We start from the raw sequence: 27,634 nt of genomic DNA, 5'->3' as shown, positions 1-27,634 counted from the left end.
CAGATTGTGCTCACTTAGGCAGCACGCAAGCTAAAATTAGAACAATGCTGGGAAAGGTAGTCTGGCCCCACACAAAGGTAACACACAAGTTTGTGAAGCAACACATATTTCATTATGTAGAGCATAGTGACTATAGTTAATAATACTATTATTGCATAGTTAAAAGTTGCCAAGAGCGTGAACTTAAAAGTTCTCATCACACACAAAAACATTCTCTAATTGTGTGGTGACCATTTCACAATATATACAAATTTTTAATAATAATGTTGTATACATGAAACTAATGTTGAAGTCAATTATACCTCAATAAAAATGCTGCAAAAGACATTCTCCAATGAAAAACTAAGAATTCATTGTCAACAGGAAGCTCTTCAAACAGAAGGGAAATGATACCAGAGGGAAGGCTAGAACATTAGGAATGAAGGAACAGCAACGGAAATGGTAAATATCTGGGTAAATGAATAGATGATTTTTCTCTTAGTTATTTAAAATAGTTATGATGGTTGAAAGCAAAAATTATTATATTGTTTGGTGGGGTTTTCAATACATGTATTTATATATATTCATATATATATATATACATATATATATACACACACGTATATATATATTACACATGACAACTACATACCTGGAAAGCAAAAAGGTAGAGGGACCCATATGGTTATAAGGTTTCTGCATTCTATTTGAAGTGGCAAAATATTCATTCTGAGTAGACCGGAAAGTTAACTATGTATATTGTAACTCCTAGAGTAGGTTCTAAAGTCTAAACAATGTTGAGACATAGTCAAAAACTCAATAGATGAATTAAAATGGAACACTAAAATTATTCAAAAAATTCAAAAGCATGCAGGAAAGAAGAAATGAACAGCAAACAAATGAAAACAAAAATAAATAAATAAATAAAATGATAGGCCTAAATCTAAACTTATCAATAATTACATTAAATGTAAATGGTCTAAACATACCAATTAAAGGCAGCAAATTTCAGGAGGATTGGGAGTGGGAGGTGGGGGAAAAACCCAAGTATATTTATAACTACACACATAAAAAACACCAAAAAACATTATAGTTACATGGATAAGTTAAAAGTAAAAGGGTGGAAAAATGCACCTGGTCAAGGGCACGTACCTTGGTTGCAGGTTCCCTGGCCCTGATCTGGGTGTGTGCAGGAGGCAACCAATTGATGTGTCTCACATCAAAGTTTCTCTCTGTCTCTCCCTCTCCCTTCCACTTCCTCTAAAAATCAATGGAAAAATATCCTCGGATGAGGATTAACAAAAAATGAAAAGAAATGTACACGCAGGTGCACCAAAGGACTTGTTCTAGAATGTTCCTGGCCATGTTATAACACAAAATTGTAAAAACTTGAGTCTATAAACAATAAAATGGATAAAGTGTAGTATATCCATACAATGGAGTACCATGCAGCAGGGAGCAGCCCACAAGGGCATGAATGAGTTTTGCAGCATCATGTTGAGTGAGACAAGCCAGACACAAAGGAACCCACTCAGAAACAGACAAAAATCAGCCTATGTGATTAGACATCAGGAGAACAGGTGTTTTGAGGAGGGTGAGAGAAATGATTGGGAGGAGCCTGGCAATGTTCTATTTCTTTTTATAATCCTCACCCAAGGATATGTTTTAATTGATTTGTAGAAAGAGAGGAGGGAAAGAGAAAGAGAAACATCTATGTGAGAGAAACATCGATCGGTTACCCCCCGCCCCCACTGGGGATCAAACATGCACCTAGGTATGTGCACTGATTGGGAATTGAACCCACAACCTTTTGGTGCATGGGACGACACCCCAACCAACTGAGCCACCCGCCAGGGCAGTGTTCCGTTTCTTGCTCTGGGTGGTAGTTTCATGGTCTGTATGTTTTGTGCACTTTTCTGTAAGTGTATTATAAATCAGTATGAATTTTGAGAAAAAAAATTGAAATTTAAAAATTAGCACAGAAGTATTAACAGGGGGGTGCTGATCTTGCTGTGGGAAGAAAGAGAGCCAGGAGAGAAGTGGTTTAAGATTAGAATTAGGTAAACAAGTACTTATGAAGTATTTGCCATATGCTAGAAATGTCTTACAGGTTTTCATATACATCATCTCATTTAACCTGCCCCAATTAACAAACGAGAAAATGGAGACAATGATCGTGATCAAGTAATGTTGGAGTGGTGCTCAGGATTAACTCCAATTCTCCGTGCCATGAGGTGGAAACCAGGGACTGCTGTGTAGAGGCCCTGCCTCTTCTCTTGGGAGACTCTGACCTTGTGTCCAAGAGCATTCATGCCTCAGCCCCTGAGATACCTGGATTGTTCTGGAAGGCGAAGATGCTCTTACAGCTCTAACTTCCATCTCTTCTGGAATCTTACTGCCTGAAGTGCCTTGTGAATTATATAGTTTTCTTATAAGTAGCTTAAGGAGAGTGTGCTATACTTCGCTGAATATAATAAAACCATCACTTGATTAAATGGAAATGTTTAAAATATGCCACATTTTGTATGCCCTTGTTTGGTGACATCTTCATTTCTTACTACACTTAGTGCCTCAGGAGGCAGAAGGGACGTGGGCCCTGCTGGCCTCTCAGAAGCTCCAGTCCTATTATTACCCCTGCTCCACAGATGACAGATGAGCCCAAGAAAGGCTTTCCTTTCAGCTTTCCCTTCAGCTGTTCCCACTGTGCCACACAGTCCGTGGCCAGGTCAACAGACCCTACAGCCCATAAGGGTGGCACAGGGTTTATTACAACATTCAGGAGAGGAGACACCGGTGAGACTCCTCAGCAATGCCTGCTATGCGATCACTGTGCGACCAAGGTGAGGCCCAGGCAGGTGGTCCTGGACTCAGGTCCTCCCTGGATCTCTGAAGGCCTGGGAGAAGGGGGCACCAGGCTGCTTTGAGGTTCACTCAGTGGGCCTGTTGCCTCTCCTTGCAAGGCCTTTGCTTTGGGCTTTGTTTTTTCTAACCCCTGTTCCCGCCCCGCCTCCTGCCTGCTGGCCAGCACAGGGACCGTGACCTGGCAGCCAGGCAACTGCTTTCACTACATGTGGAGATGAGCCCTTTCCTCTCTACCTAGAACCAACCGCCTGCTGAAAGCCCTGGCACCCAGAGTTTGCTGGCTGCCTGGGTTGGGTCCCTTCTCCCTGACCTCATGGCCTCAGCCTCAGCCCTGGTGTGGAGGGATAAGGGGAGAAATGCCCCTCTCTCCCCAGCCCAATCAAAGGCCCACCCACCATCTGTGCCAGGTTGGGCGGGCCTGAAAGGCACTGCTTTTGCTGAGGAGCAGGCACTGGTCTCCTGAGGAGGACATCTTATTACTGGAGCACAGAAGACATAAGGCATTTCTCCCCTCAGGGTCCCTGTGCTGGCCAGCAGGCAGGAGGAGGCAGGAAGGAACTGCTTGGCCCAAAGCCTGGCTCCTGGCCTCACTGGCTGGAGAGCCAGGATGGGGAGGGAGGAGAGCTGGGGCTTGGGGCAGCACCCCTCAAGCTGGGCCATTCTGGGGTGCCTGCTGGGGCAGATTTCTCCCCAAGACAGGGGTCTCCTCCTTATACTGTGCTGGGAAAAGAGAGAGGAGGGTCAAAAAGAGGGTGCGGAGGAAGAAGGAAGCACCAAGTCCCTGGGGAGGGAGCTGGAAGTGAGGGCTGCTTCTCTCCCTTTGGTTTGAGGCTGAGGGTGGCCTGGGGAGGGGGTGGAGGGAGACGGAGGGAACAGGGGCAGATAGATGTGAGACCCAGCATGTCAGAATCTGACATGACCTAGCAGATTCTTGGTGTCCTAGCAGATTCTGGAAAGGGAGTTAACCAGTCCGGGGCAGGGCTGCGGGGAGTATGGAGAGCTCTGCAGATCGCTTGGCTCACAGCAGGTCCTAAATCAACTGTCTCTGCCATGGTAAGCAGCCTTAGCCTATAGTCTGGGCACAGAGTTGGGGGGGGGGGGGGGGTTTGAGGAGGGCCCGGTGGCTGTGAGGAGTAATACGCTCCGGGATTCAAAAATTCCTAGGAAGGAAGAGACTAGGGAGGCGAGGCCCGTCGGATGCGCAAGCCGACTTTCACTGAGGGTTTCTGGCGCAGCGAGTGGAAGGACCTGCTCGGCGGGAACCGTTCTGTCCCTCCCAGGCGACGTCCGATGGGTGTGTCGGGCAGGCGTTGATATTGGACGGGCTGCGGCCCGGACAGCGGCTTAGGAGTCGGGAGCCAGGAGCCAGGAGCCAGGAGCCAGGAGCCCGGAAGGGAACCGGGAGCCAAGCAGGGTGCGAGCATGGCCGCCCCAGGCCCACCGCCCCCCACCAGCCACGCGCCACCCGACGTGCCCTCGGGGCTCGCGCTGTTCCTCACCATCCCCTTCGCCTTCTTCCTGCCGGAGCTGGTGAGTACCGCGCCGCGGACAGACGGCGAGGACCCGCGGGAGCGGGGGCCCTCCCCCCTGGGGGTCGCGGAGGAGAAGGGGGACCCGCCGGAGCTGTTTCTCCCGATCGCTCCTCGGGCGCCGGGTTACTCTCCACGGCCGCCTGCGCTCCCCTCGACCCGCAGCGCGGGTGGGTTTCCTCCTCCCCCACCGCGGGTGGTGATGGGGGAGGAGGGGAGGGGCAGGGGGGCTGCTAGAATATTGTGGATCTTCAGGAGAGTTTTGGAAACGGACTTTTATTTTATGGGCTCTTTTTCCGAACCACCTTTCTAAAGTTCCAAACGGGGACTCGCCTCGCCTCCTGAGAGGTCTGCCAGTGCCTTCTTGTCAAGTCAGCTGAGGGTGACCCTGGACTTGGGTGGACGCCCCAGAGGAGGCAGCTTATGACAACCGTGGCCGTAAACTAGTCGGGTGAGCCACCCGTGCTGCCCACGAGAACCCTCACCCCAGTGGTGACTCTGGGGTGCCCATGGCTGAACTGTGCTCCAATTTCTGCCAGACCCTGGCGTGTTCTGCACACAGTGTCCACTGAGCTGGTCCCCTCGGAGCCGCTGTCATCATGCCCCTCCGCTGACGCGGGCACTCAATCTGGTGGACAAACCAGGGCAAGGGAGCTTGTTCTCCCGACTCCTGAAATGCCTGGCTTGTGGGGGTACTTCCTTGGCAGCTCTGAGCCAGGCAGGCAGCCCTGCCCAGGCAGGGAGGGAAAGCGAGGAAGCGGTGCCAACTTCCAGCTAGACCTGGCCAGCCCTCTCACTCTCGTCCTCGGCTTGGAAAGCTGGCCCGACTGAGAGTCCTTTTTCAAACTGGTTAAAGGGCACCCAGAAAGGGACCGAGGTAGGGCAGGCCCACCATTCAGGTGGCTCCAGCTGAAACCTCACCCAAGAGGCAGGTTTCTGCCCAGCCTACCCCCCGCTCCCTCCCACCCCCACCAGCCCCAGGACACAAGCATGGGCAACCTGCCAGGCTGGTGACACCTTAGTGCTCTTGCAAGTTCTCTGTGCCAGGACCTGGGTGTGTCCTCACCTCAGAACAACCACTTGAATTGCCAGGATTGTGGTTGACTCGATCACAGGGTTTGTGTCCATCAGGCAGGCCACGGGTGACGCCGCCTTCCCAGGTCCCTGGCTGCGGGAGGGAGACTGTGAGCATTTCTCCAGCAGTCACACTGTGCTCAAGGAGTGACCAGACAGGGCTGTGGCACCAACTAGGAGAAGCCGTCTGACCTGGTCAAGTCCAGGAGCCCAGGCCTGTGAATTTGCACCTCAAATGATAGTCTAGATTTTTAGTGGGGGCACAGGGAGACGAAGAGAGAAAGGTCCAGAGACCAACAGGAGAGACCAACAGGCAGGAGACTGGAGGGAAGGGGCTTCTAGAATCAAGAAAGCACTTACGTGAGCCCCGACTGGGTGGCTCAGTTGGTTGGAGTGCCCTCCCATAAGCCAAAAAGGGTTTCCAGTTTCTATTCCTGGTTCCTGGTCGGGCACATGCAGGAAGGGGAGGGGAGGGGGCGAGGTAGCTAGTCTTTCTCTCTCTCACTCTCTCTCCTCCCCTTACTTCTCTTTCTAAAATCAATAAACATGTCAGGTGGGTGGGTGGGTGGGTGAGTGGGGACATCTCTTGGTACCTGCTCCCAGGATGCCGGCTCCTGCAAGTGGAATTCCTGGAGGAGTAAAGTGTGTGGCTCTGCTGGGCTCTGGGTCATCAATATCTTAAGTGGCGGGATATTGTCGGTGGTTCAATTTTATGCATTTATATTTCCTTTGAAATTTCAGGTTTATAGCAAAACTGCTGTTAATAATACAGAGATTCCCATATACTCTTTTCTCAGCCTCTCCTGAGGCCTCTTTTGTAGTACAACTATCAAAATTAGTAACTCAATGGCCCTCTCTGGTTTGGCTCAGTGGATAGAACATCAGCCTGTGGACTGGAGGGTCCCGGGTTTGATTCTGGTCAAGGCCACATGTCCCAGTTGTGGGCTCGATCCCCAGTAGGGGGCGTGCAAGAGGCAGCTGATCAATGACTCTCATCATTGATGATTCTATCTCTCCCTCTCCCTCTCTGAAATCAATAAAAATATATTTTTAAAAAATTAGTAAGTTCGCATTGCTGCTATGTATCAACTGCCCTGTAGACCTACTGAAATTGAGCGGATTTCCCTCTGATGTCATTTCTCTGGCCCGGGATCCAGTCCAGGATTCCACATTGCATTTAGTTGTCATGTCTCCTTTCCTTCTTTAATCTGGAGTAATTCTTCAGTTTTTGTTTTAACACTTTTGAAGACTTTGGATCAGTTGTCTTGTACAATGTCCCTCCATTTGGCCTGTCTAATGTTTCTTCATTACAACTTTATTTTTCCTTCACAGTAATCCTTATTCACTGTTGAAAACTTAGAAAACACAGAAAGAAATATAACTCATACACATATATATATTCATATACATACAGTAGTCCTCCTTTACCCATAGTTTTGCTTTCTATGGCTTTAGTTACCCATGATCAACCGTGACCTGAAAATATTAAATAGAAAATTTAAATAGAAAATATTAAATAGAAAATCCAGAAATAATTCATAAGTTTTAAATTGTGTACCAATCTGCATAGTGTAATGAAATCTCCCGCTGTCCGTTCTGTCCAGTCCAGGATGAGAACCATTCCTTTGTCCAGTGTCTCCGCACTGTAGACACTTCCCGCCTGCTGCGGCAGCCTTGGTTATCAGATCAGTGGTCACAGTATCACAGTGTGTTCAGGACCCTTGTTTTACATAAGAATGGCCCCAAACCACAAGGGTAATGATGCTGGCAATTCGGATATGCCAAAGAGAAGCCATAAAGTGCTTCCTTTAAGTGAAAAGATCAAAGTTCTCTAATAAGGAAAGAAAAAAAAAATCATGCTGAGGTTGCTAAATCTACGGTAAGCATGAGTCTTTTGTCTGTGAAGTTGTGAAGAAGGAAAAAGAATTTCATGCTAGTTGCTGAAAGAGAGAGATCGAGTTTATTACAGTACATTGTTATAATTGTTCTGATTTATTACTAGTTATTGTTGGTAATCTGTTACTGCACCTATTTATAAATTAAACTTTATCATAGAAGTGTGTGTGTGTGTGTGTGTGTGTGTGTGTGTGTGGTTTGGAGCTGTCCTGTCCGAGGTCTCAGGCATTCACTCAGGGACTTGGACTGTGGCCCCCGGCAGATAAGAGGGGACCACTGTACACATGGACGCATCTAGTTGGGTTATTCTGTACATGCTGCTTTGCACTGGCTTTTTCCTTAAATAAGCCTTCCTAGCACAGGATATAGAATCATGTGTGTCTCACATCTGGGGAGAGAAAGAGGAGGTAACTAGGAGAGGAGGGGAGAACGTTGAGGTGAGTGGCTGATTCTTGACCCCATGGAGCAGAAGACTGGCTGGGCTGGAGAGGAAAGTGCCGAGTCAGTCAGTAGAAGCGCCTCTCTGACCCTGGTCTGCTGGCCGTGCTGCCCACTGCCGCCCACTGGGCAGACCGCAGAGCACCAGACCTAGGGGTCCCGGTGGATTCTCTGTCATAGGGCGCAAGGCATCACAGACGGTATGTTTTTCTAAGACCATGAGTCTAAAGAAGAGGGTCTAAAACTGGGAGCTCAGGCCAGCAAAGGGAGGCAGAAGAAGCAAAATCCATAACCTGGCTTCAGATGCAGACATGGGTGGCAAAGAGCAGACATGGGTGGCGTCTGCAGGCACATGTCCCTCCAGCCACTGTCTCCTAACTGCCCACTGTGAAGTCTGGAGAGCAGGGCCGGTGTCCAGGGTGTTCCCAGGGGAGTGAGGACAGCAGAATTATAAACAAGGGGCACCCTGAGGCCCCAACTCCGCTCCTCAGACCCCTCCGCCCTGTGCCACCCCTGCTGCCTAGACAGTGGCTGCTCTTGTATTTCTGGATGATGACAGACTTAGGATGGCAGAGGGTCCAGGGGAGCCTTAGTGTTCCCTAGCCGCTCTGCTCCCTGCAACCTGCTCTCACAAGGTCTTTGTCTAAGTGGCCTTATTTTAGAGTCTTTAACGTTAAAATTCACATTTTAAACTTTTGACTTTGCAGTAATTATAGATCCATAGGCAGTTGCAAAGTTAGTTCAGGAAGGTCTCCCACCCTTCATCCAGTGTCCCGCATAGTTACATCTGTCATAAGGCTAGTGACAATTTCAAACCAGGAAACTGAGGCGGTAAGATGTGTCTGCATAGGTATATGTGCCTATATTTTCACTTGACGAAAGACCTACCTCGGTATCTGTTTTCATTAACCGAGAGAAATCTGAAGAGGATTTTTGCTCCTATGAAAAAGGCAAAAATAGCGCTCGGTGCTAGTTTGCAGCAGCCGGTAGAGGCAGTGGAACCCCAGCAGCAAGAGTGGTCCTGCCACCAAGCTCCTGCCCAGGAACCACCCTCAGCATCTCAGCACCCAGCCCAGAGCTCTGAGCTGAGTCTGGGCACATCTGGGCTTTATTGCCATTGATTTTGTTAGCAAGATGGGTCCTACGTTAACAGAAATAAGAGAGCTCATAAAGATGTTATCGTTGGCATGAAACTGAACGTAATTAAGTGTGTTTAGTAGGTTGGCAGGTTATTTGGGGGTGGGGAGGGGGGGGGTGTGAACATGCAAAACGTTTCCTATGTAAATTAATGGTAATTGCTTCTTAGCTTTATGCCATTTCGGCTTCAAAAGGTTCCATAGGAACCTCCACTTTCAGATAGTGAGGAACCTGTGCCTCTGTCATTTTCTCACATGTGTAGATTCATGTAGCCGCCACCACAATCAAGATACAGAACGTTCCGTCCCACAAAGGCCTCCGTCCCAGTTCCCTTTTATGGTCTCCTCCACCGCATTCCAACCCTGTCCCCCCACTCACCTCTTGAACCCTGGGAACCACTAATTCTGTTCCGATAATTTTTTTTTGAGAAAGTAAGATAAATAAATGGAATCACACAGCATGTGGCTTTTTGAGACTGGCTCCCTCCCCTCAGCAGAGTTCCCTCAGGTCCACCCAAGTTATTGTGTATCAATAGTTCCTTCCTTTCCACTGCTTTGCAGTGGTCCCTGGTGTGGATTTTCTGCACTTTGTTTAACCTGCGACCCATTGAGGTACGCTTGGTTGCTGACAGTTGTTAGCTACTCTGAATAAAGCTGCTGTGGACGTTCGGGACAGGCCTTTACGTGGCTGTAGTTTTCCTTTCTCTGGGAAAATGCGAGTGTGACTGCTGGATTGTGTGTTAAGTGTGTGCTTGGTATTTTATTAAGAAGTTGACAAACCCTTTTCCAGAGGTGCTGTACTGTTTTACATTCCCACCAGCAACAGAAAAAGACTTTTGGTATCTTAACATTCACATTTGTATTTTATTTGATTTATAGTGGAATTCAGATTTCTCATTTGAAAACCATATTAATTTCAAAATATAGTCTCCTTCATTCAGTGAGTGTGGGTGCCTGCTGGTGCCAGCCTGGGGAGGGCCTGGGGATCAGGCAACACTTCCCCCCGCCCCCGCCCACTTCAGAGCAGACAGTGCTGGGTGGGGTGGGGTGGGGTGGGGTGGGGTGGGGTGACCCTGTGATGCCTGAGTGCCTGCAAGGTTGACTCGTCTGCTCTTTGCTCCTTTAGGAGCTGAGAGGTGACTCAGGTGAAGAGGACTGAGGGAGTATTTTATGAATAAGAGTCCAGGGAAGTCTTGTAACCTCCGACCTTTTCACTACTTAACTTACAAATTACATTTTTGTAATTAAAAAGACGAGGCTAAGAAGATCTCTAGAGAGTCAGCAAGTTAGAAGGCAAGATGACTCCCTGGTGTTGATGTTGCCTTTGAGCCCCTGGCCTGTGCAGTAGCAGAGAAGTGCCGACTCTCTCTCTCTCTCTCTCAAGTCCTCAAGTGCGGATAAAAAAAAAATTCTATCAGAAGGTTCTGCTACTTAATTGCTGTGAGACCCCGGGCAGGTCACTGAACCACTCTGAGCTTTAGCGATGAGACAGGAACAGTCAAGACCTCATGAGACAGCTCCGTGGTTCCCACAAGGGTGTTCACAGCAGCCCTAGAAGTGTCAGCTTTACTGTCTCAATGCTGTTGGTCATCCAGACCTCTTCCTAGAAAGCCGGTCGCTTGTGAGCAGATTCCAAATGCGAATCCACAAGCATTTATCAAAATGCCAGGGCTGCTCTCGCCCCAGGCTTTGCTGTTCAGGGAAACAAGAACAGGTGGTGGTGATGAGGGGTAATGTCTGAGGGTGAGGTCACCGGAGCGGCAAGTTCCCTTCAGAACACAGAACGAAGAGGCAAGGGTCATGTCTGCCTTCTTACCTTTACATTCCTGTGCTTGGCGCAAAGTAGGTCTCACTAAATATCAGCTCAGTGAATGCATGCCCACAACCTGACTCTATGTGTGGCCCTCCAGTCCCAGGCAGTCCTAGTCTGGACCAGGAAACATCTCACCCCTCAAGCCAAGCCCTTCAGGAATGCCAGGCCCTGGACTAAGCCCACCCTGATGAGGCCCCGGGGCCTTGTGGCTGAGCACCCCCAATTCCCACCTGGGGTGCTCTCCACATGTCCCCACATCCCTCCTGCTAGCCGGGGGTTATGCCTCACCTTACCTAACCTTATAGAACTGACGTGAACAAACTCACTCCACCTGGGCCCCGGATTTCCTCTGTCCTTAGCAAGCACACCAAAGCCTTCTAGTTGATCGTTATCTGTGTTCCTTAGTTGTAGCCATAACCATTTTTGTTAGCAATGGCTGAGTGGTGTGACAATTAAGATAGATATCAAACTGGCCCCTGGCACTACTGCATTCCTTGTCCCTTTGTCTTGTCAGTCATTAGTACCTGAGTTACAGTATAAAAAGCACTGTAACAGGTCTGATAGCGGAGAACAATCTGTGCCAGTGCTGGGTCATCTGTCTGCTCCGACCCTACATCCCTGCAAGTAAAGACCCCATAATAAGCCCTGTTATATCCTATGGAGGTGCCTGCTTTGTTCTGTGGTCTGAAAGCACCTTCACCTTATGGAGCCTTTATGCCTCCGCCCCCCTGTCAGACAGAATACAGAATACTTCCATCACCACAAGTCTGCCTCCTTGCCCCTTTATAATCACAATAACTCCCCTCCTGCCCCACCCTCTTCTTAGTCCCTGGCTCACTAATCTCTCCTCCATTTCCTGCCTTTGAGAAGGGGGGAGTTGTGGGACAGGGTCTCCCTGGAGGAGGAGTGCAGAGACCCTGGGGTTGGAGCCACTGCCATTGCTGCTGGCTGGACAGTGATAGGGCCTGGGAGCCAGGAACTGTGGTTGCAAACTCCAGCCAGCAACACAGAAGGTTGGCCTTGAGCTGAGAGACCCAGGGAACTAGCAGGCAATCATCCACACCCACCCGCTGGTCTGGACTTACAGTCCTCTCCTTCCCCTGACTGGCCAAGCCATGAGCGATGTCCCCTGAATCAGTGGCTTCTATAAGGGTAGACGGGACGGGCAAGCAGCCTGCTGCAGGCCAGCCAGCGGGTTCACAGCAGGAGGGTAGGGAGGGGCCCAGCACATGCTGACCCGCTGGACCCGGGGCCCCAGATAAGAAGCCTCACCGATAAGAAGTGCCCCACCTGCCGCCAGCGCCCTTCCAGGGCTTTTCATCCAGAGAACTTTCCCCCAGGGCATGGGGCACGGGCATGGGGCACAGGACGGGGCTTGGCTGGGCCTTGGGAGGCAGGAGAGCTTTCTAGAGTGTCATCCAGATTGACAAGCAGAAGGAAGGGGCCGAGGAGGGAGGGGTGGGGGACCTCGAGCCAGGTTCCCTGGCCTTTATCCTTCTTATCTCAAACCTCTCCTCCTCTGCATTCTCCCCTACCCGCCGGCCAGCCTTGCCCCCCAGCTGCCTCCTCCTGGTCTGCCCCATCTGGCCAGGTGGCCTGCTGCTGGGGGCCCACACAGGCCTGACCTGTCGCAACAGACACTTGTACCCGGTTACAGAGCAGCTTGAGCCCAGCTCCCCACCCTCCTGCTTCAAGCTGCACCCAGAAGGCGCCTGGTGGGCCCCGGGGCAGGGCCGCAGTAGGCTCCCCATTGGGGCCAGGTACCATGGGCGTGGGGCGCAGATTCTTCCCACCTATTTCAGAGAAGTCCATCCATCTCAGCCCTTCGCCCCAACTGGAGTCTCAGAGCTTTGCGCTTCTGCCTCTGCTCTGTTCGCAGCCCCCACCCGCCCATCCGGACCCTCTCTGCCCAAGTGATGCTGGCTGGGGGAGAGGGGCTGTTTATTTGAGCGTCACCTTCCCCGACGGCACATTTTTGTGTAGTTCTTCCTGTGTGCCAGGCCACGTGGTGTCACAGGACACGAAGGTGCCGCTGGGGTGGGGAGGAGGCGGGAGATGGGAAAGCCTCTTGGGAAATCCTGTCTGTTCTCCCAGGAATGCTGCTCCCAGGGGGCCTGGGAGGTGCAGGCGCAGGAGATGCACATGGACGAAACCAATGGGTGCCCGTCCTCCTGGAGGAAATGCCCATCTGTGGCTGGGCCTCAGGGGCAGGCCCGGGGGTGTCAGGTGGTGCCACCTGCATGGGAATCAGGCCCAAGAAGATGAGAGTGAGCAGCTAGCGAGTGAGCAGAGGCTAGCAACTGCCTCCTGCCGCCTTTCTCCAGTTGCCCAGCAGCTCGTACCAAGCACCTGCTGTGTGCCAGGCTCCGTGCCCTGCACTGGGGACACAAAGGCCACAGGGGACACAGAGTCCTGCATTCAGGAGCTCAGGGTCTGGGGAGGAGGCAGCGAAGAGAGACAATGCCATGAGGGAGGTCACTGAGGGGTGCCCTGGGGACTTGGTAGTTCAGGGGGCTTCCTGGAGGAGGTGGCCTTGGTCTGGTCCCTGCCCTGGAGGGTCTGCTCATAGACAAGGGGCGGGGAGGGAGGTGCCGCCGTTCGTGGGGACTGGAGTGAATGGTGATGCCTGGGTCCTCGGTGCCTGACGAAGGACAGGACACAGCCACTGGTCACAAAATGTCTGTGGGTTCCTGGGGGGAGGAGGAGGTGGGGGCACCTGCCTGAGTCCAACTCTAAGACTAAAAAAAAGCTTTTCCCTGCCCCGCCCCCCCCCCCCCCCCCCGCCCCATGCTTAGTTTGGGTGTTGCTGTTTTTCAGGGACAAGAAGAAAGGTCCTTTCGACTTTGGCAGGACAGGAATGTTTTTATTCCACCTTCTATTACCCTGTGAGCCCGGGCTGGTTAGTCAGTCAGAAGTTGGGTTAGTGGAGGCCAGGGTCTGAATGGGTGGGTGTGGTCCTGGGGAGGAAACGGTGGCAGGGAGGGCAGGAGGAAGGCTGGGGAGGTCTGGCGCTGACTCACCTCCCCTCCAGCGGGGACATCCTGCCCCTCCCGGTGGCCAGAGCTCACCCAGGGTGGGCCCTGATTTCCCTGGCGGGCAGCCAGCCTGGTCCTCAGAGCTCTTGTGGGCACCAAGGTCTCCTTATATGACCTGGTCGGCCAGGAGCAGCCTGGAAGGAGCTCTGACCGGCACTATTGTTCCTGGAGTGGACCGGATGGCACAGGGGCCCTCACTGGGGACCAGGGCACCAGACTGGCAATTTCCTGCGAGCTTTAAAGCCGCAGAGAGAAATTCTCACTCCATGAGTCAGGACGAGAGAGGGAGTCTCCGGAGGTGTCCTAGGTTGAATTATGGAGCATAGAACTTCCATGTAAATGCAAGCTGTTTGGGAGCCTGAGTTCAGGTCCAGGCCTGCCACGTCCCAGTGGGTAACAGGAAGAAGTCAGTTGGCCTCTCAGAACTGGTTTAGGAGGTGATGATGCCCAGAAAGAGCCCCAAGGCTGCCAGTCCCCAGACACCCGGAGGAGCTGCCAGGGGGCTGTAAGCATCACCCACTGAATCGGCCTTGGAGCTGCCACAGGGAGGCCTGCAGCAGGGGGAGCACAGCCAGGCACCTGGCTCCCTGGGACTTGATCTGGGCCTTTTCCTCCCAGCGGGAGGCTTCGTGGTGGTGGTGCAGCCTGTGTCCACCCAAGGATGAGTGGGGAGAGGAGAGGCAAAGCTGTCATGTCATAAAAATGAAGACAAGCTGTCAAAAAAGGAATGCAGTGGTGGTGGGTGAGACCCGCGGTGCGAGACGGGGCCAGCTATGCAGAAAAACCTGCCACTGGGTATCGCCTGTGGAGCTCCTCCCTGCTTCTCAGCTCCTGGCCGGCCCCACCTGAGCCCACACCCCCAGCCTCGGCCAGGAGACTGGGCTCTGCAGACCTGAGATCACACGTCTTTGGGGCTCCTCCTTTGTGCTTCACATGGGGTCATGGCTCGGGCAGCATCTGTCTTCAGAGCCAGGTGGTGCATAAAGTTCACTCTGCTGCAGCAGCTCAGCCCTTGCCCCAGCCCCTCACCTGCCCCAGCCCCTCACCTGCCCCAGCCCCTTGCCTGCCCCAGTCCCTCACCTGCCCTAGTCCCTCACCTGCCCCTGCCCCTCACCTGCCCCAGCCCCTCACCTGCCCCAGTCCCTCACCTGCCCCAGCCCCTTACCTGCCCCAGCCCCTCACCTGCCCCAGCCTTTCAGAGGCCTCTCAGCCCCGAGCTGCTCCATCCAGGTGGGCAGATCCTCCCAAAGCAAAGGCGATCCTCTCTTTTCTTTCCTGTTCAAAAGTCTTTCATGGGTCTCTGTCGTCTAGCATGGTGTCTTTCCTCTTTCTTTTTAAATATTTATTGATTGATTTGAGAGAGAGGATAAAGGAGAGATGGAAGGATGAAGTAGAAAGGGAAGGAGGGAGTGAGGGAGGGAGAGAGAGAGAGAGAGAGAGAGAGAGAGAGAGAGAGAGAGAGAGAGAGAGAGAGAAACATCGATTTGCTGTTCCACTTATTTATTCACTCACTGGTTGATTCTTGTACGTGCCCTGACCTAGGATCGAACCTGCAACCTTGGTGCATTGGGACGATGCTCCCGCCAACTGAGTACCCTGCCAAGGCTCTTCTCTCTTAAACGTACATGTTGGTTGTTTGGGTTAGTTAAAACCTGTCACTGAGTCAAGCAGTCCCCCTCGAAGGCCAGGCCACTGATTGATCGACTGGATCTCATTTCAGAAATCTACAAACAAGTGCGCACAAGCCCACACACATACCCTTTCTTTCCCTACACAAATCATTAGCGCACTGGGCTCGCTGGGCTGTGCCTTCTACAATTCTTCGACTTTGTTTCATTTTGGTATAAGTCCTTCTTTGGAAGGCTGCTGGGTGAGTTCCGCTGTGCAGACCTCACTGGTCTGCACTGGGCAGGCGTTGAGGAAGATCCTATCTTTTCTGTAACCAGCAAGGCTGCAGCAAACAATCTGTGCGTGTGTCATTTTGCTCGTGTGTATTATTTGCAGGACAACTTTCCAAAAGTGAAATTACTGGGTCTCACAGTGTGTGCATTAACATTGTCAACATGGTAAAACAGTTGGTGGCACCATTACTAGTATTTAACTTGGAGATGGCAGTGGACCTCAACCTGGGCTCTAGATGGGCTTGATTATCTGGAAGTCCTCAGATTGGTAGACACAACATGTGCATATACGTAGGTACATTTTTCTAGGCGACCAAAGCTTTCATCAAGTCTATAGAAGGGTGTGTCCTACTCACCCCGCTGATTGGTCTCCAAGCTCCTCCAGTGTGAACTTCCCATCCTTCGGGAAGACCAGCCTTGCACATTCCCCACCGCTGAGTCTTTCTCAGGGAACACCCCCTCCCATCTTCTCTGTCATTCCAAAGGATTATGGCTAGCAGGGCCAACCATGCTTACCCAGCACTCACCATTTGCGTGAGAACCACATGAGAAGGGTCTGTGTGCTCCCCACCACCTCGATTAGATGGACATGGACATGGACATGGACATGGACATGGACATGGACATGGACATGGACATGGAGGCACAGATGAGTTAAGTAGCCTGCGCAGCAGTCAGCACTGGGATTGGAACCCAGGAGGAACGGTGCTGCCCCTGTTCTGGAGTGACTATGGGTGGGAGTCAGGAGCTGGGCTCTGGGGGCCCTCGTCCTGGCTGCATCATTGGGGCACCCTCTCTCACCCATTCAATCAGGATCTCTGGGCAGGACCCAGATCTGGGGGCTTTCTCAAAGTCCTCGATGATCGCAGGACTTTGAGAAAGGGGAGCAAGACTCAGCGCAGATCTGGAATCAGCTATTTCTCCCCAGACCCTGACTAGGGGCCATTAGGCTAGTGCTGACACGTGTGAGGGCTCTTCACCCAGCGACCTAAATGCGAGGGAGCTGCTTTAGGCTCTAGAGCAGTGGTTCTCAACCTTCCTAATGCCGCAACCCTTTAATACAGTTCCTCATGTTGTGGTGACCCCCAATTTCATTGCTACAAATTGAACATAATTAAAGCATAGTGATTAATTACAAAAACACTATGTAATTATACATGTGTTTTCCGATGGTCTTAGGCGACCCTTGTGAAAGGGTCATTCGGCCCCCAAAGGGGTCGCGACCCACAGGTTGAGAACCGCTGCTCTAGAGGGAAACAAGGGACCGGACTTATTTTAAGCTCCATTCTCCCTGAAGAGATTCCATCAAGTGTCAGCTCAGCCTTTGGAAAAGGCATAGATGAGCATTCTGTGTATGTTCATAGGAAACAGACTCTGCCTACATTGGACTTGAAATATACTTGATCACCACACCAGTGATAATGCAGCATTCTCCCACATGGAGCCCCAGCCCCAGACATCTAAGTATGTCTCCTGCTCTTGGGAAATACAAAATGAGGGTTAAAATGAGAGAGCAGTTGAGGCTGCCAAGAAAATCTGGAAAACTAAATATGAGATTTTTTTAAAAGCTGGGAAGACAAACACTCAACGTTACCTTACCTGTAAAGAAGCAACGCAGACTGCTTGACACAGAAATGAGTTGCCACTGCCCTGGGCTTCACTCCCTGGGGCTTGTCGTTGGCCCTGGTCCTTTCTACTGTTCAGAAGGTGGAGGGTGTGGAAATCAAAGTAAATAGCATTCCTGAGCAACTCGTTTATTGTGCAACCCTGAAGCCCTTTCAGAAAATTCCCATGCAATCCGAGTAGGTGCCCAAATGCTCAGAGGCCAGGTGTGAAATCTGATCGTGTGCAGGACCTGAGGTGTCCTGCCTCGAGTCCTGTGTGACCTCGGGCCTCAGTCCACCCAGCACAGTCCCTCCAGGGCACAGACTGTGCTGAGAATTAAGTGCAGACCTGTGAGTGATGTGTGCCTGGCAGTGTTGGGTCAGGGCACCTCTGCCGGCAGGAGGAGACAGGCACTGACAGGCATGGTGGGGCCGAGGCACCTCTGCCTGCCTCAGCCTGGCACAGGTGAGCTGGCAGTAAGTGGCGGAAGATATCAAGTGGCAGCTCTCGGGTCTTAGAAAGTTTCCAAGGGAGTTGAATTGCCATACAGACCTAATGAGGACATCTGAGTGGATGCATTTCACAAACTGTAAAGCCTGGTAAATGTGAAGTGGTAGTGGCATTACGTGATTCATTCAGCACACAATGTTCTCTGACCCCCTCCCCACCTACTTTGTTCCAGAACCTGAGCTGGCCACACAGAGTTCAACAGTGAATGGCACAGACCATTCTCTGCCTCGGGCCTAATGTGAGTCTAATATATTGCAGGCTCCAGTGTAGTCACTAAATCCTTACTGTCATCCCCGTTAAGAGCCAGTGCTGTTTGGGTGTTGGCATGTGAGGCATTCCTATGCACTTCCCATGGTGTGGCGGCAGGACACTTGCTAGGTGCCTAAAGCGGAGACCTGGCACCTCCCTGCAGCATCAGCAATGCCTGTCACTGGATTGACAGACAAAGGCCCAGTTCAGGGCCCTTCACACATCCCTCCTCACATCCTCCTCAGGACCAGGCAGCCCTGACTCGCAGGTGTGTGCTGGAACGTAAGAAAAGTGATGTGCAGAGTATTGCACTCAAGCAAAGTACCTGGCAGGCACTTACTCAAGAATACAACTCTCAGCCACCATGCCACTCAGGGGGTTCAAGCAGCTGAAGAAGTGCTAGGAGAGCATCAAGACTCCAACCAAGAAATGTATGGCACATGAAAGGGGAGAGAAAATGAAACAGAGCATCAGCCCACTTCTGAGTCCCAGGCCCTGGGGAAGGAGAGGATCACCAACACGCTGCCTGGGCAGCTCTGCTTCCCAGAAAAGGGGAAGGGGAAGGGGAAGGGGAAGGGGAAGGGGAGGAGGAGAAGGAGGAGGAGGAGGAGGAGGAGGAACTGAGAAACCCTCCTTGAACTAATAAGTGAGTTCAGCAAGTTTCAGGATACACTGTCAACACACAAAATCAATCCTGTTTCTAACCACTAGCAACGAATAATTGGGGGAAAATTTTTTTTAATTTTAAGCAATACTATTTACAGTAGCTCCGCCAAAATCAAATATTAAGGCATAAGTATAAGGAAATGTGCACAGCATCTATAATGCCACAACCTACAAAACATTGATTTTATTTTTTTTTAAATATATTTTATTGATTTTTTACAGAGAGGAAGGGAGAGAGATAGAGAGCCAGAAACATCGATGAGAGAGAAACATCAACCAGCTGCCTCCTGCACATCTCCTACTGGGGATATGCCCGCAACCCAGGTACATGCCCTTGACCGGAATCGAACCTGGGACCTCTCAGTCCGCAGGCCGACGCTCTATCCACTGAGCCAAACCGGTTTCGGCAAAACATTGATTTTAAAAAAAAATTCAAAGAGCATCTTAATAATTGGAGAGGTGTACCATGTTCATGGACTGGAAGACTCAACATAGAAAAGATGTCAGTTCTCTCCAAATGGATCTCTAGATATAACACAATCAAAATCCCAGCAGATAGGTATTCAGATATTGACATGCTGATTCTAAACTTTATGTGGAAAGGCAATGGAACTAGGGAAGGGGTGAGCTGTCTCCTGAAATGGGCAGAAATGTGAGTCACTTGCACTGTCAACTCTTTTTTTTTTTTAATATATTTTATTGATTTTTTACAGAGAGGAAGGGAGAGAGATAGAGAGTTAGAAACATCGATGAGAGAGAATCATCGATCAGCTGCCTCCTGCACATCTCCTACTGGGGATATGCCCGCAACCCAGGTACATGCCCTTGACCGGAATCGAACCTGGGACCTCTCAGTCTGCAGGCCGATGCTCTATCCACTGAGCCAAACCAGTTTCGGCATGTCAACTCTTGATTACAGTGACTCTCTAGAAAGTTTAAAATTTGGTAGTATGATTTCTCCAAACTACAAACCCAGGAGACATCCTTGGCTCCCTCCACCACCAATCACTCAAAATTTCCAGTGGCCACAATCCAACAGGTTCTTCTTTTTCAAAACTATTTCATTACTTAATAAAAGATAAACTCCTTTGTGCTTACTGTGCAGTGCGAGCAATGGAACACTATCATTATCTTTGGAGGCCTCTATACACCCATTCCCAACCCCGTAGCTCTTTCTTCCTCAGGAAAGTCATTCTCAGGAGGTGCTTGGGAGGGTGGGTCCTGGAGGAATTGAGGAGTGGCAATGAGTCAGATTTTGTACCTGTTGGATTTGAGGAGCTTGAGAAATAGGGCCAGGACTGGGGTGATGCAAGTGAGATGTCTGGGTAAAAAATGTAATGAGGAACTCACTTTCAATATCATACAAGTGCAGGTTTGGTCCCTGCAGAGAGCAGAGACATCCCGTAGGCAAGTGGATGGATGTGTGGGGCTGAAGGCCACAGAGAGAAGTGGGCCGGCTGTGGGTTCCTGGGATCCAGCCTATGAGGTCCTTCTAAGAACAGATTTAACTTGAGTGACGAGAAGGAGAATGAGGAGGCTCACAAGGACATCCTAAGGAGGCCCCATGAAGAAGAGTTACTCAGACAGTCAGATACAAACAAACAATAAAACCACTTGGAGACCTTGGGCAAGTAGCTCAGTTGGATAGAGCATTGTCCAAGACAGCAAGAGTGAAGGTTTGATCCCTGGTGAGAGCACATATAAGAGGCATAAATAAGTGGAACAACAAATCAACCTCTCTCTCTCTCTTTCTCTCTATTCAATTTTTTAAAAAGCCACTTGGAGCTCATGCCTACCCTCTCCTCCAGGCCTCTAACTGGATATGCAGCTAGTGGACATATAGTTCTTCCTCTGGGCTCAACACGAGTGCAAGCCCAGCCCCAAAGCAAACAAAAAAAAAGCAGAGCCCAGAGAAAACAGGAGGAAGGTTTGGTTTCTCCACCAAGAGGGTAATAAATGACTGGACAGAGTTGAGAGGTGATTAAACTGGAACTGTATTGCCTAGCAGGGCATCAGATACTCTAACTTGGGGGTGGGGGGTTGCACCAAATCAAGTTCCCACAGGGCCAGGCAGGCACTGTCCGTGGGTGAAAGGAGCCAGGAGTAGGAGAGTACTATTCCACGTGAAAGTGAGCGACAGAATGTGCTACACAATGGCATGGGGTTACAGGGGAGAGGGTTGTGGTCCACTGGGGACTCCGGGTCCTTTTTAAAGAGATAGTCACAGCCCTAACCAGTTTGGCTCAGTGGATAGAGCGTCAGCCTGCGGACTCAAGGGTCCCAGGTTCTATTCCGGTCAAGGGCATGGACCTTGGTTGTGGGCACAACCCCAGTAGGAAGTGTGCAGGAGGCAGCTGATTGATGTTTCTAACTCTCAATCCCTCTCCATTCTCTCTGTAAAAAAGTCAATAAAATATATTTTAAAAAAAATAAAAATAAATAAAGAGATAGTCACAACTCATTTCAGCCTACTCTTGCCTGGGATGTGTTCACTGTAGCCAGAACTATAGATTTCTCAAGAAATGTCTGAAATCTGGATTTCTCATGTGAAATGTCTTATTCTAAATGTTGGCCACTTATTCAGACACATTTAAAAAACTGTATATGCCAACACTGTTTGAACCAAGAAGACACACCCACAGGCCAAATTCAGCGAAGTCCTTCTGTGGGCAGCCTCTGTGTTAACCCCTTGGATTTTCTAATAAAATTTACTGTGACTTAGGGCACCAGCCTTCCTTCCCATTCCCTCAATTCCCTCCTAACTTCACCTGAAGAGCTTTTAACCAGAGGCAGAGGAGCAGAGAGACCTCACAAAGGAAGACGCACCCCACACACGCAAATGACCTCTCCTTCAATGGTTTTCTCTTACAGGTGTTTGGGTTCTGGGTCTGGGTCCTGGTGGCCGCCACCCACGTGGCAAACCCGCTGCTGCAAGGATGGGTGTTGTACGTCTCGCTGACCTCGTTCCTCATCTCCCTCATGTTCCTGTTGTCTTACTTGTTTGGATTTTACAAGAGATACGAGTCCTGGAGAGTCCTGGTAAGAACTAGTGAGGGGATTAGGGCCCTGAACTGCCCCAGACTAGTGTCCTGGGTGTTGTGGGGACAGCGGGCCTCCTGGGTGCAGAGGGGGAACCAGAGACCTTTCCTGGGCTGGGCCCCCATGACCAAGACTTTTTATGTGAATGTGTTTGCTCTGAAATGGGAACAAGAGTGCTGCCCTGCCGGAGTCAATCTCATTGCATTCCCTGCTGTGCCTTCCTTATGAGGAACATGCACATTCTGTGTGCAGTTGACCCTTAAACAGCATGGGGTTAGGGGGCGACCGGCTACACAGTTGAAAATCTACTTGTAACTTTTGACTCCCCCAAAATGTAGTTACTAAAAGCCTATTGTTGACTTGAGGCCTAACCAATAACACAAGTAGTCGATGTGTTATATGCTAATGTGTTATATACTGTATTCTTATAATAAAGAAAGATAGAGAAAAGAAAATGTTATTAAGAAGGTCATAAGGAAGAGAAAATACATTTACAGTATTTATTGAAAAAAATGCACGTTTAAATGGACCAGCACAGTTCAAATCCGTGTTGGTCAAGGGTTGCCTGTACTGACACATTTCCCTCTAAATCTCATTTGGGCAAAATCAGTGGAGCAACATCGAAGGAAATGCCAGCAGGAAAAGGTCACCCCAATCTCGAGGTCTTGTCACAATCACTGGGTTCGTTCTTCTGATTCCCCACAAATTTTGTGTGAAATGCGTATATATGTTAATCACACTGAACTAATGATTTTGGGTGTCAAAACTTTCGTTTAATATTACATCATTTTTTCATGTTTTCACATCATCTTGATAACCATTAATTTTTTTCTATGTTGAACAACTTACCTCATCACTGATCAGATTAAATGAGATAAATGAGAAAAGGGCTTGGCCTAGAACTTGGCACAGAATAAGCTCTCAATTAGTATTGATATTATTACTGCTGTTTATTAATCCACTATTGCTCACTACATAGATATTTCATTAGAAACACTGCAAACAAAACCCCCCAAAAACAAGGCAGGAAGTAGGGAACAGGCCTGTCTCTTTCTCACTCCTCCCAGCTGTGTCGTGGGAGGAAAGCGCTCACTGACTGAGTGCCCGGGTGATGTGGCCTCCCTCTTCCCTTCCAGGACAGCCTGTACCACGGGACCACCGGCATCCTGTACATGAGCGCGGCTGTCCTGCAGGCCCACGCCACCATCGTCTCTGAGAGCGAGGACCTGGGCAACTACATGACAAACACCGCGGCCACGGTGGGTGCTGGGCCTGACCGCCATGGGGAGGGGTCCCTTGGGCTTGGCTCTTTGGCTCTGCCTCCTGCAGAACAGCCCACCTGAGCCCTCGGGCTGATGGAGCCCTGGGGACAGGAGGAGAGGGGTGTGTGTGTGTGTGTGTGTGTGTGTGTGTGTGTACACGTGTGCCCAAGCTCGTGGTGCCCCAGGCCCAAGTTCAGGGGTCACCTCTCGCCTTCTGTTTTTTCCCCCTCAGCCCTCTTGCATCCCCTTCACTGCCGTCCAAATATTTTTTTTCCAAAGCACAGATTGCAGGGCCTTTGGGGTCTCATTGCTGTGGAGTGGAGCCCAGGGCCCTCAGCACGGCTGCACTGGCCAGGCGCCCATTTATTTCAGTGATGGGACCCAAGGCTAGGTAGCCCAGCCAAATGGTGGGACAAGGGGGACCCCAGACCTTAGGCCAGCCGTGGGCAAACTACGGCCCCATTTGAAATGAATAAAACTGAAAAAAAAAAAGACCGTACCCTTTTATGTAATGATGTTTACTTTGAATTTATATTAGTTCACACAAACACTCCATCCATGCTTTTGTTCCAGCCCTCCGGTCCAGTTTAAGAACCCATTGTGGCCCTCGAGTCAAAAAGTTTGCCCACCCCTGCCTTAGGCTCAACAGACCAGACTCCAGGCCCCTGTGCCTCCCTTCCTGGTCTCTGCACTGCGCCTCCTTCCTCCCTGTGTGGGAATGGCGCCCTCACGTGGCAGCAAGCTCACAGCTGACAGATTCCTCCTCTGACACCTTTATCACCTCACCTGGGAAACTTCCAAGACAGGACTCCAGCTGGGTCTCAGTCACCTTGGCATCACTGTGGCCAGAAACGTGGAGTCCGTGTCCCTGGGAGCTCCCACAGAGATCAGGTGGGCAAGGGGTGCAGCGTGAGGTGCTGCCCCAGCATAAGAATGAGGTGCCAGGCAAGCACCATGACCCACTAGGGTGGCCACAGGTATTCAGCTGCCTTTCCAGCCTGTCTTTGCCCTTCTCATTGAGCTATTTCCCCTCCTTCAACTGCCACCCACCCCACCTACGGCCCCGGCCCTTCACAGCCTAGCCCTCAGCTGCTACAGCTACATGGGCCTCCTGACTGCCCCTGAACACAACACATGCTCTGCTCAGGGCCTTGGCAAGGACCCCTTCACCCCAAGAGAATAGGAGTTTTCAAATGTTCATTGTTATAGCCACTGTTGTTTTTGAAATCTAACAGGTGCCCAAAAGATATTTGTTGAATGAATGAATGAATGAATGAATGAACAGAGTGTGAGTGGACAGCAGGGCAAAGGCTGGAGTAGTCGGCCAGGCCTGGAAAGTGTGCTAAGGGCAAGGACTCTACCCTGCAAAGTGGGATCATCACACGGTTTCATCTCATGCTGGTGAAACAGGGTCAAGCTTCCCTCTTGGGCACAGCAGAGAGCAGCGTGGGCATAGAGAAGGGCAATCGAGGCAGAGAGAAGCCCTGGCGAGGGGTGATGGTGTGAGACGAGGGAGAAGTGGGCCATGGGACAGTGCAGCGTGGGTGGGGAAGGGAGGGAGGAGTCGGGGTGGCCACAATTGTCTGGCTTGTGGAGCTGGGCAGGAAGAGGGTCCTGGCACTCACAGCTTGTCCAGCTTCTGGGGAGAGCTCAGGGGCTCCGTCTGGACCATTGAGAGCTGAAGGGTCTCTGGGACTTCCATGAGGAGTGACCAGCAGGCTCTCGGACGGGAGTCTGGGCTGGCGTGGGAAACTGTGGGAGTGGTCAGAGCACACATGTGACAGAGGATGAGAGAGGGAGACACTGTGACTGGAAGACAGTGGGAGAGAGAGGGCCCAGGGCAGGAAGGGTGATAAGCTGCCTTATGGCAGGAAGGGATGCACAGTCTGCAAATGAGGCAGGAGCAGGATGCCAGGCATATGGCCTCTGGATCCCCGTGGTGGGCAGTTCTAGGAGCACGGAGCACGGCCAGTAGCTGCTGTCCTCAGGCGGACAGCGGGCACAGCAGGGTCAGGGCATGTGGCTAGCTGGGCTCCAGGGCCTGAGGGCCCCTTGGAGGGATGGGCAGCAGCCGGCTCTGTCCGTCTATAACAGTCACTTTCACCCCTTCCAGTTTTTTGCCTTCATCACCACCCTACTCTACGTGCTCCACGCCTTCAGCATCTACTACCACTGAGGGCAGGAGTCCTGCCCGGCGCGAAATGCTCCTGTAACGCGTGGACCATGGCTCCCAAAGGTCGCTTCAGCATTCGCCATCTGGATGACACACAGACCAACAACACGTCAGTGGGACTAACAGGCCGTCTTTTCAGACGGGAGGATGAAATCACACTCCGCATAGCCTCCTGGACAACGCTGGGCAGGAAGAGGGTCCTGTGAACAGGCTGTGTTGTCTTTTGCCTCGGAAAGTAACTGGCTCCACAAAACGAGCTTCCAAAGCCCTCAGCGCTGAGAATCCCGATCCACCAGCGTCACCTGGTGGATCCACCTGGCTGGGGACCTGTCTCAGCAATTAGGGTCCCCAGGCAGGTGTGTGGGAACGTGCAGTCTTAGTTTCTTAAAGCTGAAATGGTGCTAGCAAAGCCTCCACATTACATCTCCGCTTAGATGCAGACCCTCTCCCGCCCTGTGGTTCTGCTCTGATCGGCAGCAAAGACCAGCCGCACTGCCACTCCATTACATCCCCCTTCCTTCCCTCCCCAGCTTCAGGATCCAATTTAGAGGCTAGATTTGCAGGAAAAGAAGTGAGTGACTCTACAAAATTGTTATACGGTAAGAGCTGGGGGTGGGGGTGGGGGTGGGCTGCAGGACCCCACCCAACAAGAACTAGAAGCCACCTTGCCCCCCACAAAAGACCTTCAAGGAAGGAAGCAGGATGTTACGTACAAGGACTCTCCCCTGGGCTCCTCTCACGCTCTGCGGGGCATTTAAGGAGGCCGGGAAAGGACCCCAGCCCAGGGACGTGCTCTTTCGTGGGTGCCCACCCCCCTCAAGTGCCCGCTGTGGTGCCAGCAGAGAGGAGCCCGGGCCACTCCGCTGCCTCCTGCAGCGCGGGGCTCACACGGCTGGACACATGGCATCCGACTTTGGGACCATTCTCAACGAGAAGGCTGGCGTTGTGCACACAGAAACACAAAAAGAGGTGCTTGGTTTCAAAGTAAAGGTTTTCCCTGAGAAACACGGCTGTGCATCTGGGATTTCTCCGCACCGTCCTCGGCTCCCCGGTGGGTCTCCTGGCCTCTCGGCTCGGGCATCGCGGCTCCGGCATCGCCCATAACCGCACACACCTGGGACTCCTCTTAGCTGATTTAAGGGCGCACAGTTCCTATCTTCTGCTCCTGGGAGAAGGGGGACAGGGAGTCACCGAAGAGAAACCGGCCTCCCTGTCGTTGACTGCTGGCTTCCCAATTGCCCCGCTGTCTCGAAAAGCCCCCATTTATCTCTCTTTCTTGCCTGGCAGCTGCCTGGGATGAGCACTGTTCAATATTTACCGAGTAGCCACGTCCAAATAAAAGGTGTTTTACAGTAAAACATGCCGAGTGGGCGCTTTGGTGACGCTAGAAGCTGGGAACGCGCTGTCACAGCCTGACAGCCCCTGTGGAGGTTTCTCGGGCCCCGCCCACCGGCCAGCCGCGTGCGAGGCCACGTTGTCTCCAGGGCCTGGGCAGCATGTCCACCTCAGTAAGGACCGTCTGGGCACAAGTCCCAGAGCCGAACTCGCGCAGCTGAGGCAAAGCTGGGGGCGCATAGGCTGGTCCTGAGTGGGGAGCAGGCCCCTTGCCAGCCCTCTGTTTCTGCTCTTCTTCCTGGGGTGCTGTCCTCTCTCCCACCACCCCGCAGGCCCCCCACTCACCCTGCAGACCCTGTGGGCCCAGCCCCAAGCCCTGCCCCACCCCTTCACCTGCAGCTGACGCAGTTCCAGGCTCTCCACCCCCTTCCTACCTTGGGGGATGGTCTCCTTTACTTCTAGGGCCCTCCCTAGGCCCCTGACTTTGCAGGGAAGACCCCAAGGCACCCCAGCAGAAAAGCAGCCCAGGGGCCAGGGCACAAGCTCATCTCAACTTCACTTCCCCATCTGCACCCCAACTTCCCAGCATCCTGCACCCAAGTCCTTGGCTCAGGGTGTTGGGCGACTGCAGACCAAGCATCCCACACCATGTCCTGAGCACCAAGCATGTGATTGTCAGGGTTCACCAGCCACACCCCTGTACCAGCCAAGCAAGTTGGCGGGTTAGATTTGCAGTTTTGACCCAGACAGCCAGCAATTCTGCTTTGGCCAATAACTGGGCTACAATCTTTCAGAGAGATGAAACAGTAATAAAACATTAATATTTCAAAAACAAGCAACCATCCTGGCCCAGTGGCTCAGTTGGTTGGAGCATGATTTGGTGCACCAAAAGGTTTCAGGTTCGATTCCCTATCCAGGCACATACGGAAGGCAACCAATTGAGTTTCTCACATCGATGTTTCTCTCGCTCTCCTCTCTCTAAAATCAATAAACATATCCTCAGGTGATGATTAAAAAAATAAGAAAAACATCATACCTCTGGGGCAGTGGTCTGCAAACTGCGGCTCGGCAAACCTCTGCTTGCGAGCCACATGCGGCTCTTTGGCCCCTTGAGTGTGGCTCTTCCACAAAA

The 27,634-nt window shown here is 51.4% G+C and overlaps 1 protein-coding gene across 5 annotated transcripts; it reads left to right on the top strand.

Moving 5' to 3' along the window:
• The first annotated feature begins 3,976 nt into the window (after positions 1 to 3,976).
• On the top strand, positions 3,977 to 26,525 carry MALL (mal, T cell differentiation protein like). 5 transcript variants are annotated; one of them, XR_004969116.1, is made up of 6 exons: positions 3,977 to 4,371; positions 21,565 to 21,732; positions 22,343 to 22,413; positions 22,874 to 22,991; positions 23,568 to 23,885; positions 25,108 to 26,525. XR_004969116.1 is itself a non-coding variant. In XM_036318511.1 (5 exons), exons 1-5 carry the CDS (start codon positions 4,264 to 4,266, stop codon positions 25,168 to 25,170), a joined length of 528 nt encoding a protein of 175 aa, XP_036174404.1. In that variant the 5' UTR covers positions 4,013 to 4,263; the 3' UTR covers positions 25,171 to 26,525. The 5 variants fall into 5 exon arrangements, 3 of the variants coding, with proteins under 3 accessions (XP_036174406.1, XP_036174404.1, XP_036174405.1); XM_036318511.1 differs by lacking the exon at positions 23,568 to 23,885 and having other exon boundaries at positions 4,013 to 4,371; XR_004969117.1 differs by lacking the exon at positions 22,343 to 22,413 and having other exon boundaries at positions 4,023 to 4,371; positions 22,869 to 22,991.
• Positions 26,526 to 27,634: the final 1,109 nt, after the last annotated feature.

This window comes from Myotis myotis, unplaced genomic scaffold (assembly GCF_014108235.1).
Source record: "Myotis myotis isolate mMyoMyo1 unplaced genomic scaffold, mMyoMyo1.p scaffold_m19_p_71, whole genome shotgun sequence".
Taxonomy (NCBI): Eukaryota; Metazoa; Chordata; class Mammalia; order Chiroptera; family Vespertilionidae; genus Myotis; species Myotis myotis.
Note: the sequence above shows the minus strand (reverse complement) of the source record. Positions and strands in the feature narration are given on the sequence as shown.